The sequence below is a fragment of the Salmo salar genome, chromosome 01 (assembly GCF_965601325.2).
Source record: "Salmo salar chromosome 01, fSalSal1, whole genome shotgun sequence".
NCBI lineage: Eukaryota > Metazoa > Chordata > Actinopteri > Salmoniformes > Salmonidae > Salmo > Salmo salar.
The window spans coordinates 25,422,893-25,441,029 of record NC_138291.1 but is presented as its reverse complement, the minus strand read 5'-3'; the positions used below and the strand labels follow the sequence as shown (position 1 = coordinate 25,441,029).

At 46.1% G+C, this 18,137-nt stretch overlaps 2 protein-coding genes across 2 annotated transcripts; one reads left to right on the top strand and one right to left on the bottom strand.

Annotated features, from left to right (window-relative positions):
• Positions 1 to 1,458: 1,458 nt before the first annotated feature.
• On the top strand, positions 1,459 to 15,129 carry LOC106581963 (serine/threonine-protein kinase PAK 6). The gene is made up of 8 exons (XM_014164590.3): positions 1,459 to 1,697; positions 3,065 to 3,664; positions 5,361 to 5,894; positions 7,784 to 7,917; positions 12,356 to 12,482; positions 12,566 to 12,691; positions 12,870 to 13,004; positions 13,549 to 15,129. The coding sequence occupies exons 1-8, from the start codon at positions 1,494 to 1,496 to the stop codon at positions 13,714 to 13,716; spliced, it is 2,028 nt and encodes a 675-aa protein (XP_014020065.1). The 5' UTR covers positions 1,459 to 1,493; the 3' UTR covers positions 13,717 to 15,129.
• Positions 15,130 to 15,360: 231 nt separating this feature from the next.
• Positions 15,361 to 17,420, bottom strand: ankrd63 (ankyrin repeat domain 63). The gene has a single exon (XM_014168355.3). It carries the CDS (start codon positions 17,325 to 17,327, stop codon positions 15,738 to 15,740), a length of 1,590 nt encoding a protein of 529 aa, XP_014023830.2. The 5' UTR covers positions 17,328 to 17,420; the 3' UTR covers positions 15,361 to 15,737.
• Between the last annotated feature and the right edge of the window lie 717 nt (positions 17,421 to 18,137).

Here is an 18,137-nt window from a genome sequence, read left to right as displayed (position 1 = left end):
CATAGGGACATTAGGGGTTATGGTGGTAGACTCCACCATAGGGACTAGGGGTTATGGTGGGTAGACTCCAGCATAGGGACTAGAGGTTATGGTGGTAGACTCCAGCATAGGGACTAGAGGTTATGGTGGTAGACTCCAGCATAGGGACTAGAGGTTATGGTGGTAGACTCCAGCATAGGGACTAGAGGTTATGGTGGTTGACTCCAGCATAGGGAAGTTAGGGGTTATGGTGGTAGACTCCAGCATAGGGAAGTTAGGGGTTATGGTGGGAAGACTCCAGCATCGGGACATTAGGGGTTATGGTGGTAGATTCCAGCCTGGCGAAGTTAGGGGTTACGGTGGGAAGACTCCAGCATAGGGACTAGAGGTTATGGTGGTAGACTCCAGCATAGGGACTAGAGGTTATGGTGGGTAGACTCCAGCATAGGGAAGTTAGGGGTTGTGGTGGGTAGACTCCAGCATAGGGACTAGAGGTTATGGTGGTAGACTCCAGCATAGGGACTAGAGGTTATGGTGGTAGACTCCAGCATAGGGACATTAGGGGTTATGGTGGTAGACTCCAGCATAGGGACTAGGGGTTATGGTGGTAGATTCCAGCATAGGGACTAGATGTTGTGGTGGGTAGACTCCAGCATAGGGACTAGAGGTTATGGTGGTAGACTCCAGCATAGAGAAGTTAGAGGTTATGGTGGTAGACTCCAGCATAGAGAAGTTAGATGTTATGGTGGTAGACTCCAGCATAGGGACTAGGGGTTATGGTGGGTAGACTCCAGCATAGGGACTAGAGGTTATGGTGGGTAGACTCCAGCATAGGGACTAGAGGTTATGGTGGGTAGACTCCAGCATAGGGACTAGAGGTTATGGTGGGTAGACTCCAGCATAGGGACTAGAGGTTATGGTGGTAGACTCCAGCATAGGGACTAGAGGTTATGGTGGGTAGACTCCAGCATAGGGACTAGGGGTTATGGTGGGTAGACTCCAGCATAGAGAAGTTAGGGGTTATGTTGGGTAGACTCCAGCATAGGGACATTAGGGGTTGTGGTGGTAGACAGAGAATGAATAAGCCTTAATTTCCAGATATCCTTCATTACACACAGGCTTACAAACCTGTCCCCCTAAGACAGGTTATAAAGCACAAAAGCAAATGACAGACAGAAAGCCAGTCTGGAAGATGGACATATCACGGAGAGAATATTTTTTAGACAGACAGATTGGAGTTTATTCACTTATATTTTGTTTTCAAATGGAAGTGTCTGATGATGGCCTTCCCTGTGGCTCAGTTGGTAGAGCATGGTGTTTGCAACGCCAGCATGGCGTTGATGGATAATTGATGGATAATTGACTGTTCATAGATTAAAGAAGCTGTAAGTGACTTTATCAATGGGAACAACAGTAGCTGCTAATTTAGAAAAATAATGTCTTGAATGTATGTATTTCTTGTCTTTGCAGGGCCGTCTTGAGTTTGGCAAGCTGTCAGTCTTCTGGACCTGACGATGTTTCGTAAGAAGAAAAAGAAGAGGCCAGAGATCTCAACACCAAAGAACTTTGAGCACCGGGTGCACACCTCGTTTGACGCCAAGCGGTGCTGCTTTGTGGGCCTGCCAACCCAATGGCACAGTCTGATAGAGAACCTCCGTAGGCCCAAGCCTATGGTGGACCCCTCCCGGATCACCTCCGTGGAGCTCAAGCCAAAGAAGGTACTGGACCTTATTCTCAGCTCACTTTCCTGTTTGCACTGAGTTTTTTTTCTCTGAACGTATTATCTAACAGACAAAAAGAGCTGAGAATGTATAGGATTTTATTTCTGAGAATATTCCAGTTTTAGTAAGCCTCAAAACCCTCCATCAAAAGTGTTTTTATCAGAGGCTATAACGCCCTTTAGATCTTCAGCAGAGTTACCCTGCTTTTGTAGTCTAAAGTTTCCCTAGTTCAGCAGTTACCCTGCTTTTGTAGTCTAAAGTTTCCCTAGTCCAGCAGAGTTACCCTGCTTTTGTAGTCTAAAGTTTCCCTAGTCCAGCAGAGTTATCCTGCTTTTGTAGTCTAAAGTTTCCCTAGTCCAGCAGAGTTACCCTGCTTTTGTAGTCTAAAGTTTCCCTAGTCCAGCAGAGTTACCCTGCTTTTGTAGTCTAAAGTTTCCCTAGTCCAGTGATGGCAGTGGGGTTGACAACACTTGCTGTTCTCCCTGTCATATTGCTTTCTTATCTATCACGGGGTTCAGCTAATGACCCTGCTGTGCACATTGACTCTCCAAGATTTATTACTCCATGCAGGAAAATAATAACGATCCATGGCTGAGGGATTGAAAGTGCAGGTACAGCAGTGGAAATGCCAGTGAGCGAAAAAGCCTGCAAATCTAAGGCTTTTGCACTAGGCTGAATACTCATGCCAATACGCCCCTTATAAAAACACAACACATTTTCATTACCACCATTGGATAAATTTCAGTTTTGCATTTCAAAATCCCAGTGTCAGCTTCTGAAGCAAGGTCATGGTTTTATCAGGATCATCAGGCTTGAATTGGTAGTACAGGGGAGACTTGTGTTCTGTAAATAATGTAGCGTTTACGGCAGAGGCAAAGGTTGGAGAGGTTACAAAAATAATTATTACATTTGAGACATTTGTACAATAATTCTCAATTTTGTCATTTGTAAAGAGTTTGCAGTGGGATGTTAATTAGTTTGGCTAAGTTACCTGTGCAGCTGTGAGAGCTGACCAGAGCACCATTCCAAAGACAGAGAAACATAGGAGACTCTTGTGATGATGAACAGAACTTTACTTTAACCAGAGATTGAGTAATCAGCCAGTTAGCCTTTTCTCTAATAGGTTCAACTGGAAGGCCCTTTGCCCAACACATTTTTTAAGTCTGTGTCATCTTGTTCTGTCAGGGCAAGGTAATGCTCTTTTTCTACGCCACTGCGATGTGTGCTGCTTGAGATTTCACTCTTCAGAAAGAATCTATACGTTATTACAGTTTTTATACAAGCCACGTTGCAAAATAGAAGTGCCTGTGTGCAGTATGTTACAATCATTCCAGGTCGGCTGAACATTACTGCTTTCCTTTCAGACCATCGTGCGTGGGAGTATGATCGGTCATGGAGACTACATCTCAACCATGATCTCCGACATGAGCAGGTTGTCCGTGACCAGCTCCAACTCCCTGAGTAAGAGCAGCCCTTCAGCTAGGAAAAGGGCCCAGTCCCTGGGCAGGCTGGGGGAGGTGAAGGAGGGGGACACCTACCAGTACGAAAACCTGGGAGAAGATGAGCTGGAGCAGCATCAGTGGAGAGACAGGGCTCATAACATCCACAGTGAGAGTGGGACGAGTATCACCCTACAGCCGAACGGAGTTCTCCCCAGGGCCAAGTCCACCTATGAAGTGAGCATCAGCTCTCTGGAGGGACCCCTGGCTCCATCCCAGCCAATGCAGGTGCCTATTAAGGGGGCTTATATCAGCTGTAAGGTGGGTAGCCCCACAGAGACACTGATGGTTAAGAGAGACTTCCAGGTGCCCAGGGTTATGCCACAAAAACAGAGGCCCATCTCGTTCTTCTACAGCCCAGCCATGGCTGTCCAGCATACCGACCATGGGGATCACCCCCCTCCGGAGTACAGCACCAACCTCTACATCCACTCCCACAACAGCCCTGGCTCCTACGACCTGAAGGTGAGCATATCACTTAATCATAATCTCTCATCTATATTTTAGATGGACATTGTCATAGGCCAGCCCGTTTGCTGCTATAACAGCCTCCACTCTTCTGGGAAGGCTTTCCACTAGATGTTGGAACATTGCTGCGGGGACTTGCTTCCATTCAACCACAAGAGCATTAGTGAGGTCAGGCACTGATGTTGGGCAATTAGGCCTGGCTCGCAGTCGGCGTTCCAATTCATCCCAAAGGTGTTTGATGGGGTTGAGGTCAGGGTTCTGTGCAGGCCAGTCAAGCTCTTCCACCCCGATCTCGACTAACCATTTCTATATGGACCTCACTTTGTGCACAGGGGCATTGTCATGCTGAAACAGGAAAGGGACTTCCCCAAACTGTTGCCACAAAGTTGGAAGCACAGAATCGTCTTGAATGTCATTGTATGCTGTAGCGTTAAGATTTCCCTTCCCTGGACCTAAGGGGCTTAGCCCGAACCATGAAAAACATCCCCAGACCATTATTCTTCCTCCACCAAACTTTACACTTAGCACTATGCATTGGGGCAGGTAGCATTCTCCTGGCATCTGTAAAACCCAGATTCATCCTTTTGACTGCCAGATGGTGAAGCGTGATTCAACACTCCAGAGAACGCGTTTCCACTGCTCCAGAGTCCAATGGCGGAGAGCTATACACCAGTCCAGCCGACTCTTGGCATTGCGCATGGTGATCTTAGGCTTGTGTACGGCTGCTCGGCCATGAAAAACCCATTTCATGAAGCTCCCGACGAACACTTATTGTGCTGAAGTTGCTTCCAGAGACAGTTTGGAACTTAGTTGTGAGTGTTGCAACTGAGGACCGACAATTTTTACGCGCTTCATCACTCGGCGGTCCCATTCTGTGAGCTTGTGTGGCCTACCGCTTTGTGGCTGAGCCATTGCTGCTCCTAGACGTTTCCACTTCACAATAAAAGCACCTACAGTTGACAGGGGCAACTCAAGCAGAGCAGAAATTTGAATGAACTGATTGGTTGGAAAGGTGGCATCCTATGACGGTGTCACGTTGAAAGTTACCGAGCTCTTCATTAAGGCCATTCTACTGCTAATGTTCATCTATGGAGATGGCATGGCTGTGTGCTCGATTGTATACCCCTGTCACCAACAGGTGTGGCTGAAATTGCAGAGTCCACTAATTTAAAGGGATGTCCACATACTTTGTATATATAGTGTAGTCAACCAATTTCACATTGGCCAGTAGCTAACTTCTCTGGGTTAGGGGGCAGTATTTTCAAATCAGGATGAAAAGCGTGCCCAACCAATTTCACATTGGCCAGTAGCTAACCTCTCTGGGCTAGGGGGCAGTATTTTCCCATCAGGATGAAAAGCGTGCCCAACCAATTTCACATTGGCCAGTAGCTAACTGTGGTATAAACTGTAACTTCCTTTTGCATAATATGGACAGTGAGTTACTTCTTAAACAGTTTTTTTTAAGGTAAAACATCTTATAACAGCCTGCATTCCTGCATTCTACAGTTGATTGCTCAATTAATGCTGTTGGTATTTTCGGGATGCTAATATATGATTTGTGACTTTATTGCTTCAATGTGCTTGTAAACATTGAGAGATGCTATGTTTGGCATAATCTCAAGGGTACTCAAGGGTACCCCCTCTCTCTCTCTCTCTCTCTCTCTCTCTCTCTCTCTTTGTTGTTGTCGTCCAGGCAGAGTCGGCTCTCAGGCACCACCAGTCAGGCTTCCTACCCAGCACCACCAGTAGTCCCTTCATGAGTGGCATCAGACCCCACAGGACGGTACGCTCCTCAGCCAGCTACACCCTGGGACTGTCTCCCAACATGGGCCTGAGACCCAACGGCCCTGACCCCTTTCTGAGACACTCAGGCTGCCCTAATGCTCCCTTCCCCGGGCAGGACAGCCCTTCCCAGCCCCGGCCTTCCCCCACCGGCTCCCTGGCCACCAGCCCCCCGGGCACATGTTCCCCTGCCTTCAGACCCCCTCAGCACCCACAGAGGCCACCACCAGACCCCCCCAAGGTGACCCATAAACAGTTTAAGGCTGCCCTGAACATGGTGGTGGACAAGGGAGACCCTCGGTCGTACCTGGAGAACTTTGTGAAGATTGGAGAAGGGTCCACAGGGGTGGTGTGTATCGCTCGGGAGAAACACAGCGGCAGGCAGGTGGCCGTGAAGATGATGGACCTGCGGAGACAACAACGTAGGGAGCTGCTTTTCAACGAGGTATGACGACCTCCAGTCAACACTATCCTCAATGACCCCACTCAAAACACCACCCGAATCACCAATAAATCATGCTGGCATACATCATATAACAGAGCCCAGATGTTATGTATTTGATGTCGGGTTTAACATGTTTATGCATTTTAAATACTATAAAATACATTGAATCTGCTGGGTCAAATGCCCCCTTAGATCCATCTAGTTCTAGCGTAGAGATAGATAACATGTAGTCACTGTTTTGGGACACTGTAAAGTCCATGGAGAATAAAAGCACCTCCTCCCAGCTGCCCTAAAGATTGGAAAGCTGCCTCGGTCATTCCCCTCTTCAAAGGGGGGACACTAGACCCAAACTGTTACAGACCTATATCCATCCTTCCCTGCATTTCTAAAGTCTTCTAAAGCCAAGTTAATAAACAGATCACTGACCATTTTGAATCCCACCGTACCTTCTCATCTGTGCAATCCGGTTTTCGAGCCGGTCACGGGTGCACCTCAGCCACGCTCAAGGTATTAAACGATATCACAACCACCATCGATAAAAGACAGTACTGTGCTGTCTTTTATCGATGGTGGTTGTGATATCGTTTAATACCCTTCTGTGGACACTGTGTTAACAAACCTCCAAACGAGCTTCAATGCCATACAACACTCCTTCCGTGGCCTCCAACTGCTCTTAAACGCTAGTAAAACTAAATGCATGCTTTTCAACCGATCACTGCCCACACCCGCCCACCCGACTAGCATCACTACTCTGGACGGTTTTGACTTAGAATATGTGGACAACTACAAATACCAAGGTGTCTGGCTAGACTGTAAACTCTCCTTCCAGACTCTCCAATCCAAAATTAAATCCAGAATTGGCTTCCTATTTCGCAACAAAGCCTCCTTCACTCACGCTGCCAAACATACCCTCATAAAATGGACTATCCTACTGATCCTTGACTTCGGCGATGTCATTTACAAAATAGCCTCCAACACTCTACTCAGCAAACTGGATGCAGTCTATTACAGTGCCATCCGTTTTGTCACCAAAGCCCCATATACAACCCACCACAGCGACCTGTATGCTCTCGTTGGCTGGCCCTCGCTACATATTCTTCGCCAGACCCACTGGCTCCAGGTCATCTATAAGTCTTTGCTAGGTAAATCTCCACCTTATCTCAGCTCAATGGTCACGATAACAACACCCACCCGTAGCAGGTATATCTCACTGGTCATCCCCAAAGCCAACACCCCGTTTGGCCGCCTTTCCTTCCAGTTCTCTGCTGCCAATGACTGGAACAAATTGCAAAAATCGCTGAAGTTGGAGACTTATATCTCCCTCACTAACTTTAAACATCAGCTATCTGAGCAGCTAACCGATCGCAGCAGCTGTACACAGCCCATCTGTAAATAGCCCATCCAATATACCTACCTCATCCCCATATTGTTTTTATTTACTTTTTTGCTCTTTTGCACAACAGTATTTCTACTTGCTCATCATAATCTGCACATCTATCACTACAGTGTTAATTTGCTAAATTGTAATTACTTCGCTACTATGGCCTATTTATTGCCTTACCTCCTCACTTCATTTGCACACACGGTATATAGACTTTTTTTCTATTGTGTTATTGACTGTACGTTTGTTTATTCCATGTGTAACTCTGTGTTGTTGTTTGTGTCACACTGCTTTGCTTTATCTTGGCCAGGTCGCAGTTGTAAATGAGAACTTGTTCTCAACTGGCCTACCTGGTTAAATAAAGGTGAAATAATATATATTTTTTTAAATTAAAAACTGTTTCCCTGACAATAATACCCAAATAACCTTTTTTTCCCATGAGTACCCTCTCGAAATCATCAGGTACGTTACATGACACCTCTGTTATCAACTGTATGTGTTTGTCCAGGTGGTGATCATGAGGGACTACCAGCACAGGAACGTGGTGGAGATGTTTAAGAGTGCCCTGGTGGAGGAGGAGCTCTGGGTCATTATGGAGTACCTACAGGGTGGAGCACTAACCAACATCGTGTCTGAAACCAGGTATGGAGACACTGCACAGACTTGACCTACACATCCAGAAATAACTGCTGTCATACAGGGGGCAAATTCTATTGAGGGGTCAATATAATGTCAAATATAGGCATTTTCAAGAGACAAGAGTTCAAGGACATGTGTGACAGAAGGATGGAGCAAAATTCTTGTTATGTCTTCAGTACCTATTTTCACCATTAAGGGGTAGTGTGGTACTAATTAGTTGAGTGGACAGGCAACTACACACAGTCACTCATTCTCACTGCCACTTTAGCAAAACACTGTCCTCCTATGGGAAAATATAATCTGAACATAATTTGAGTTGTGTATGTTCAAATGAAATGTGGTGAAATGAATTTAGTCCCAATACACAATTTTATATATGCTCTCATCCTGTTCAGTACTGTATATCAGATACTCTAGAAATGCATAAACAAAAGCAAGAAAATGGCTCACGCGATATCAGACATGAGGAATTGTGAGTGAATTTTAACTCTACCTGTCAATGTATTTTAAATTCCAAACTGAAAGTTGGCTCATTCACAATACAGAGACAGGAGTTGACCTCAGAGCCTAGAGACATGGGGACTGAGTGCATTTCCAACTGACATATAAAAATGGGCCAGATCACATTGGCTGTCATTTTCAGTTTTGTCAGCAGTACCCAAGATTTGCTAAATTATACCTCCATCATACTCCAATCCAACCCCAAATAAGTTGTATTAAACAATCAATAAAGCTATTAGCCATAACTCTTTTCTGGGGTGTTTCTGTAACACAGTTCTTCAGTGTTCAAAATCAGCTAGGCTATATTTTTATAATGCAAACACGAGATACTGTGAATGCATGTAGTTGTCTGAACCTCTCATATACCACCCACCACTACACTCTTCGAAAAAAAGGTTATATCTATTACCTAATAGGGTTCTTCGACTGTCCCCATAGGATAACCTTTTAAAGAAACCTTGTTGGTTCCACATATAAATGTTTTGGGTTCCATGTAGAACCCTATCCACAAAGGGTTCTACATGGAACCCAAAACGGTTCTACCTGGAACCAAAAAGAGTTATCCTATGGGGACAGCCAAAGAACCCTTTCAGAACACCATACATCACCTGGGTGATGTGACAGCAGCCATTTTGCAGTGCAGGGAAAAAATGGCGCCGAAGAACATGGCTGACGTTATACATTCTCCCAAACAATTGTGCTATTTTGTTCGTTTTTTTGTGTATTGTGTAACTTATTTTTTTACTTATTGTTGCTGCAACCATCTCTTATGACCGAAAATAACTTGTGGACATCAGAACAGCGATTACTCACCGCGGACTGGAATAAACTTTTTCCTTTAACGAGTCTGACGACAAGGATATACTGCTTTCACTGGAACAGGCCCAGATTCCTGTAATTTGCTTGAAGAAAAGACGCAGGAAAAGGGGCCGCAGATCGGCTGCCTTCTGAGAATCCATAGGCGAGCGAGTAAACTCCCACTACTATCCATTCTTCTTGCTAACGTGCAGTCATTGGAAAATAAAATTGATGACCTACGATTAAGATTATCCTACCAACGAGACATTAAAAACTGTAATATCTTATGTGTCACCGAGACGTGGCTGAACGACAATATGAATAATATAGAGCTGGTGGGATTTTCCATGCACCGGCAGAACAGAGAAGCTACGTCTGGTAAAACGAGGGGTGGGGGTGTGTGTCTATTTGTCAATATCAGCTGGTGTGCGATGTCTAATGTTAAAGAAGTCTTGAGGTATTGCTCGCCTGAGGTAGAGTACCTTATGATAAGCTGTAGACCACACTATCTACCAAGAGAGTTCTCATCTATATTATTCATAGCTGTCTATTTACCACCACAGAACAAAGCTGGCACTAAGACCGCTCTCAACCAACTCTATAAGGCCATAAGCAAAGAAGAAAATTCTCACCCAGAAGCAGCGCTCCTAGTGGCCTGGGACTTTAATGCAGGCAAACTTAAATAAATGTTTACCAGCATGTCATATGTGCAACCAGAGGAAAATAATCCTAGACCACCTTTACTCCACACACAGAGATGCATACAAAGGTATCCCCCGCCCTCCATTTGGCAAATCTGACCATAATTCTATCCTCCTGATTCCTGCTTACAAGCAAAAACTAAAGCAGGAAGTACCAGTGACTCGCTCAATATGGAAGTGGTCAGATGACACGGATACTACAGTACAGGACTGTTTTGCTAGCACAGACTGGAATATGTTCCGGGATTCATCCAATGGTATTGAGGAGTACACCACCTCAGTCATCGGCTTCATCAATAAGTGCATCGACGACGTCCCCCCCATATTGACCGGACGTACATATCCCAACCAGAAACCATGGATTACAGGCCACATCCACATTGAGCTAAAGGCTAGAGATGCCACTTTCAAGGAGCGGGAGACTAATCCGGACGCTTATAAGTAATCCTGCTATGTCCTCAGACAAACCATCAAACAAGCAAAGCGTCAATACAGGATTAAGATAGAAACCTACTACAGCGGCTCTGACACACGTCGGATGTGGCAGAGTTTGAAAACTATTACATACTACAAAGGGAAACCCAGTCGCAAGCTGCCGAGTGACGTGAGCCTACCAGACGAGCTAAATGCCTTTTATGCATGCTTCGAGGCAAGCAACACTGAAGCATGCACGGGAGCACCAGCTTTTCTTGATGATTGTGTGATAACACTCTCAGTAGCCGATCTGAACAAAACCTTTAAACAGGTCACCATTCACAAAGCCGCTGGGCCAGACGGATTACCAGGACGTGTACTCAAAGTATGCATGGACCAACTGTCAAGTGTCTTCACTGACATTTTCAACCTCTCCCTGACTGAGTCTGCAATATATACATGTTTCAAGCAGACCACCATAGTCCCTGTGCCCAGAGAAGCGAAGGTAACCTGCCTAAATGATTACTGCCCCATAGCAATCACATCGGTAGCCATGAAGTGCTTTGAAAGGCTGGTCATGGCTCACATCAACAGCATTCTCCCGGACACCCTACACCCACTCCAATTCGCATACCGCCCCAACAGATCCACAGATGACGCAATCTCAGTCGCACTCCACACTGCCCTTTCCCATCTGGACAAAAGGAACACCTATGTGAGAATGCTGTTCATTGATTACAGCTCAGTGTTCAACACCATAGTGCCCACGAAGCTCATCACTAAGCTAAGGACTCTGGGACTAAACACCTCCCTCTGCAACTGGATCCTGGACTTCCTGACGGGCCGTCCCCAGGTGGTAAGAGTAGGCAACAACACATCTGCCATGCTGATCCTTAATACTGGGGCCCCTCAGGGGTGTGTACTTAGTCCCCTCCTGTACTCCCTGTTCACCCACGACTGCGTGGCCAAACACAACTCCAACACCATCATTAAGTTTGCTGATGACACAACAGTGGTAGGCCTGATCACCGACAACGACGAGACGGCCTATAGGGCTGGCAGTGTGGTGCCAGGACAACAACCTCTCCCTCAATGTAAGCAAGACAAAAGAGCTGATCGTGATCTACAGGAAAAGGTGGGCCGAACAGGCCCCCATTAACATTGATGGGGCTGTAGTGGAGCGGGTCGATAGTTTCAAGTTCCTTGGTGTCCACATCACCAATGAACTATCATGGTCCAAACATACCAAGACAGTCGGGAAGAGGGCACGACAAAACCTTTTCCCCCTCAGGAGACTGAAAAGATTTGGCATGGGTCCCCAGATCCTCAAAAGGTTCCACAGCTGCACCATCGAGAGCATCCTGACCGGTTGCATCACAACCTGGTATGTCAACTGCTCAAGATCTGACCGTAAGACGCTACAGAGGGTAATGCGTACAGCCCAGTACATCACTGGGGCCAAGGTTCCTGCCATCCAGGACCTATATAATAGGCGGTGTCAGAGGAAAGCCCATTAAATTGTCAGAGACTCCAGTCACCCAAGTGTGACTGCTACCGCACAGCAAGCAGTAACGGAGCGCCAAGTCTAGGACCAAAGGCTCCTCAACAGCTTCTACCCCCAAGCCATAAGACTGCTGAACAATTAATAAAATCACCACTGGACTATTTACATTGACCCCCCCTTTTGTACACTGCTGCTACTCGCTGTTTATTATCAATGCATAGTCACTTCACCCCTACCTACATGTACAAATTACCTCAACTAACCTGTACCCCTGCACACTGACTCGGTACCGGTAGCCCCTGTATATAGTCTCGTTATTGTTATTCTTATTGTGTTACTTTTTAGTATTATTTTTTACTTTAGTCTATTTGGTAAATATTTTCTTAACTCTTCTTGAACTGCACTGTTGGTTAAGGGCTTGTAAGTAAGCATTTCACGGTAAGGTCTACACCCGTTGTATTTGGCGCATGTGACAAATAAAGTTTGATTTGATTTGATATATCAGTGTCACTCTCCTATGCAGGCTGAGTGAGGAGCAGATAGCCACAGTCTGTGAGGCTGTGCTGCAAGCCCTGGCCTACCTTCACTCCCAGGGGGTTATCCACAGGGACATCAAGAGTGACTCCATACTGCTAACACTGGATGGGAGGGTAAGTCTCTCTCTCATAAGTATTTTTAATTCAGTTGAGAAAAACACACCTGTTTATAATTTAATTTTAATGTCCCTGTATAGATCAAGCTGTCCGACTTTGGGTTCTGTGCTCAGATCAGTAAAGACATCCCCAAAAGGAAGTCTTTAGTGGGAACACCCTACTGGATGGCTCCGGAGGTCATCTCTAAATCACCATACAGCACTGAGGTGAGAAAGAAGATATTCAAAACAACTTTGTATCCTAACAAACTGTACATGTATATCACTGCATACTAATGACATACTAGCTGTATCCAAACAAATACTCATGATGTCCAGTATTCATGTGCATGTGAACACTGACTGAAGGTGAGGTTAGAATATACTGGTTTGTTGTGTCTGCCAGGTAGATGTGTGGTCTCTGGGTATCATGGTAGTTGAGATGGTGGATGGAGAGCCCCCCTACTTCAGTGAGACCCCTGTTGCAGCCATGAGAAGACTGAGGGATGAGCCAGCTCCCACTGTACGGAACGCAACAGAGGTCAGAGGTCAAACAGAATATATACATAGAGGGCCAACCCAAGTGGCGCAGCGGTCTACAGCCCAAGTTGCTGCGTCACTACAGCCTGGGGTTCGATCCCAGGCTGTGTCATTGCCGGCCGTGACTGGAAGTCCCATAGGGCGGCGTCCGGGTTAGGGGAGGGTTTGGCCGGGGGGGCTTTATTTGGCTCATTGTGCTCTAGCAACTCCTTGTGGCGGGCCGGGCGCCTGCAGGCTGACTTTGATCATCAATTGAACAGTGTTACCTCCGACACATTGGTGCAGCTGGCTTCCGGGTTAAGCAAGCGGGTGTTAAGAAGCGCGGTTTGGCGGGTCATGTTTTGGAGGATGCATGACTCGACCTTCACCTCTTCTGAGCTCGTTGGGGAGTTGCAGTGATGAGACAAGATCGTAATCACGAAATTATGAAAAAGGGGGGTAAAAAAATATTTAAAAAATAAAAGAATACATACATGGAGAGATACACACCTTTTCTCTATTTCAACATGTCTGCTGAATTAACTTGGACTTTACACTTTGTGTAGGTCTCCCCGGTGTTGAAGGACTTCCTGGACCGTATGTTGATCCGAGACCCAGTGGAGCGGGCCAGCGCCACAGACCTGCTAGAACACCCCTTCCTCCTACAGAGCGGCTCCTCGCAGTGCCTGGTGCCCCTGGTGGAACAGTACCGCAAGCGCATGTCCCGCTGCTGATTCTCCCCCCCTTGATGGACTCTGATCTCTGATTACTACTGTACCCTGAGTGTGACCTGCACAGGCCCAACCCGGCCAGCACCCATCCCAGTGAGGGAGCAGCACCAGAGAGCAGACCCAGAGAGCCTGGTGCTGCTACAGAGCTCATGCAAGCAGGCCGGTAGGCGTGGTAGACAGTGACACAGCCTGGGCCTGCAAATCTAAGAAGCACTTTAGCAGTGAGTTGGCGTAGTGTTACGGCAGCATGCAAACAAACAGTAATCCTCACTCATCTCAACAACGTCTGGTCCTACCTGTGATAGACGACATCCAATGGAATTCCTCTCGACATAACACCAATCTAGCATTGGTGCATTATATCAAACTTGAAATCCAAGGGAACTGTAAACTGTAGCCTTATTGTGAACCTTTACCGTAATTGAGCAGTTTCCCATCGTAGTGTTTGGATATTAGTTGTGTATTTTCAGCTTGTGCTATTGTGCTATAGGTAGCTCATGACTTGGAGAGAAGCGTGATGTTACATACCTCTACAACCGTATGGGACTCTGACTGAAGTTCAGTGAAACCTTGCACCTTGTCAGTGAACAATTTGCATGGCCAAATGAAGGCACACCTGGCCTGATCAGAATGTTTAAAATGTGCTGCTGAGAGAAGACATGAGAGACATTCCTCCAACATCACCATGACAAATGTGTAGATGAAGGGTTGGCTGTTTGTTTTTATTGGGCTCAATGAATCATATTCCTTTTAATATTCATTTTGTTTTGCTTTTCCGAAAAGGGTTGTGAACTGTTTGTAGCCTAAGATGTGAAATTGCAAATAAGTTTAAATTTTAGATTATCAACTTGAAACGTAGCAGTTGAACAAATAATGTAAATACAGATACTGTATATTAGGACTTACTACTTGCAGAGCCATTGTATAGTTAGTTATATGGGATGAATTTTACTTAATTTTGAAAGTGTGTGTGTGTTTACGCTTGGATGCTGTGTTAGTGTTGCCTCAAACATCCCTTCCACTGTGTTGTGACTGACTTTTGAAACTACAGGATGTGTGTGTTGCTACTGAACGTGTGTGTGTGTGTGTGTGTGTGTGTGTGTGTGTGTGTGTGTGTGTGTGTGTGTGTGTGTGTGTGTGTGTGTGTGTGTGTGTGTGTGTGTGTGTGTGTGTGTGTGTGTGTGTGTGTGTGTGTGTGTGAAGTATTTGCATTGGTTTGAATAGACAAAGCACACAGGCTTGGCATGTGATGCTGAAGAACGTCCACCAGCTGAGAACACATTGCACATTGTCTTTGTATTCTTACTAGTGACACAACATATTTCATGTATTTGTATTTCTATGTAGGACATTCATGAAAAAGAGAATTATACATTATTTACATTTTCTAAAAATCAATAAATAATGCATATTGACTCTTGATCTTGATAATCTAAGCACTGCAATTTTGTTCCAATTCAGTTTGATGTTTAATTAATGCCCCCTTTCACACAGTTGTATCTCTCCCTCTCCTAGCTCTCTCTCTCCCATCTCTCTCTCTCTCTCTGAGCTCTCTCTCTCCCATCTCTCTCTCTCACATACACACATCATATCAAATGCAGAAATTAGAATTCTGTCACATTTTTTATATTTTAATAAATATATAACAAGTCATATAGCATAGCTTGTGCATATTAACATCATGATTCATTGTAAATAATTATACATGACTGGCTTACCTAGAATATAGGCTACATATTCCATAGTATAATAGTATAATATAACATTATTTTTGACAAATACAAGCGACACTGCCATCATTACGATTGATGCATATAGCACATGACTGAATCGACAGACAAAGCAATGGGCTATGTTCATTAGACTGAAGAAACACGAGTTTAGCTAGAGCTATAGGATTATCATTATTTTACAATCTAAGAAAAAAGGAGATAAGTTACCACACTGCTTGAACATGTGGAATCTAAAGTGCTTTATCAAATCAACTTCTCCTAATTCTTCAAATTGAACAATTGGTTTCCCTGTTACTCCAGGGAGACAACTTGGGAAGTGCTCTCAAATTCACACTTCACCCCGCTAATGCTGTCCACGCTTGGCTGACTGTTAACTCTCTGGTGCGTGTGTGAAAAGGGAAAAGTCTCGGACCGGGACATCCTCCCTCTGCCCTGTGAGGAACCGGAGGAACAGTCAATTACCAGTCTCATGAACTCGGGGGCAGTGAATCGCCGCAGTAATCTGGTCCCCAGCCCGGTGAACCCCGGTGGACGGACAGGAATCTTCTCCGGCTCCATCTCTGCTCTGTGGAAGAGGAGTTTGTTGAGTCGCCCGTTCGGCGGGAGGCTGCCGCGCTTCTGACTCCCTCTCCTGCTTGATTGAGCGACGTCATTATTATCATTTTTTGGCGCCCTGATGGGAGCCTCAGGTGCTCTCTGAGATTTATTTTTGCAGATTAAAAGTGCTTTTGGTGCCGTGACGGTTTTGTCAGTGTCATTTGTCACCTCCCAGGTGCTCTTTTGACATTCAATCTTGGCTATCAGGGATCTCTCGTCCTGCAGCGAGGCTCTCTTTAATTTACTGCCTGATAGGCTCATGTCACACACATCACCCTGATAGGACTGCTTTCTGCTGCTCAGGAGGTCCAGATTAAATGGCTTTGCTTTGTCCCAGAGTGGAATACTCTCTGGCTCCTCCTGTTTCATTCCTCTGTGTCTGCTGACATCCTTCTGGCATGGCTCTGGGTGATGGCTCAGTGTTTTAACCCCCCTCATGTCCCATAGCTTATGGTTCTGTATCTGTTTGGCTGTGAATACGTCATCCTGTTCTTCTTCTGACTGGGCCCTCTCAAGGTGATTTCTATCTAGAGACTGATTCTGGCATCTGATGCGCGCCCACAGTTTGTTACTGTCCCCGACCCTCAGCTGTCTCTGGAACACACCAGGGAGATGGTCTTCATCCTGGTTCTGGAACTGTTTAGAGAACCTCTCCAGAACCTGCCTGGGGAGCTTGTTGGGCTGCTGCCGCTCTGTCCCGGCCTCCATCCCAAATCCGACCTCCCCTAGTGGGTCATCTGACACGACCCCCCTCCTCCTAGAGTTCAGGGCCTGGACACAGTGGTCGTGCCCAAAGAAGTTGGCCACCTGGATGGCAGAGTGGCCAGCCTGATTGGTGTGGTCCAGTCTCAGGCCCATTCTTTTGAAAGCCCTGACCAGGAACTCCAACACGTGGTTGTGGCCGGTGTAGGCTGCGTACATCAGGGCGCTGTTCCCCCAGGCGTCAGATACATCAGGGTCGGCATTGAACTGCACCAGGAGTTTGACCACGTCCAGGTGGCCCAGCTCACAGGCCAGGCTCAAGGAGGTACGCCCGTGCTCATCCTGGCAATTCACGTCGGCCCCTTTTTCCAGCAGCAGGCGGGTAAACTTGGCCCTGCCCCCGGGGTCCTGCAGGCAAACGGCGAACATCAAAGGGGTACGGCCATTTTCCGTCTTGGAGTTGATTATGCGGTTGTCCAGCGCATCCAGGACGAAGCGCGCCAGGTGCACTTTGCCATCGTGCATAGCGTCCAGGAAGGTCTTGGTGCCAGAGCCCTGGCGCAGATCCTTAGGTCTCATCATGCTTGACGGTAACTTCTGGAGGTGAGCCTCAGACTGTGTTCTGAGATAGGAAGGGAGAATGAATCAGGGCCCCCTCTGTGTTGACAGTGAGTGTATTTACCTCAGAGTGAGCCTCAGCGAGGAGCTGCATGTGCTTTTATACCTCTCTCTCCACACACCCTCCCCGCGTTGTCAAGGAAACAGCCATCTGAGGTCCATTATGCTGCTGCAACATCCATTCAGAATAACCTCCCTCCGCCGGGAGGAAATATATGCTATTTGAACTGAATAATTACTCAAGGAGAAAAACATTGCTGCGTTTTTGATGTGTGCCAGGTTAAAACGGCTGAGAAAGAGGTGCTTAAATCACTCTTTTTCCCCCCAGGTTTAATACCATTCTTTCACATACAGCTCTAATTAAATTTAGCAGCCTCTCTCACATGGGTCAAAATAGAAAGCTTGGATTTTCTATTTATACCATTTTGTTGCTAAAGGTCAGCTAATCCTGCATGATATGAAAGTTTTAAATAATGTATTATATTATGACTTATACATATGCATGATTATAGTTTCTTCTCTTACCAAAGGTTTCAGAGAATAATATAGTATAGTCAGGTTTGGAGCACTGATTTAGCGTTTTAAGACAGAATGGAAATTTGATTATTTTCTAGGAGTTTTCATCACTGCACAGGTGCCAAAAACACCATCCCACCCCTATGATACAGCTCCAGTGAATTGAGGTATTATTTACATACTGTAGCGACTCCCCTCTGCTTCCTTGTGCCAGGAAACCTGGCCCTCTCACTGCCTTTGATCCCTTTGATCTCTGTA

Coding starts and splice junctions, on each gene's coding strand:
- ankrd63 (XM_014168355.3), bottom strand. CDS start 17,327: ATGATGAGACCTAAGGATCTGCGCCAGGGCTCTGGCACCAAGACCTTC.
- LOC106581963 (XM_014164590.3), top strand. CDS start 1,494: ATGTTTCGTAAGAAGAAAAAGAAGAGGCCAGAGATCTCAACACCAAAG. Junction 5,895..7,783: donor GGGAGCTGCTTTTCAACGAG/GTATGACGACCT, acceptor GTGTTTGTCCAG/GTGGTGATCATGAGGGACTA. Junction 7,918..12,355: donor AACATCGTGTCTGAAACCAG/GTATGGAGACAC, acceptor TCTCCTATGCAG/GCTGAGTGAGGAGCAGATAG.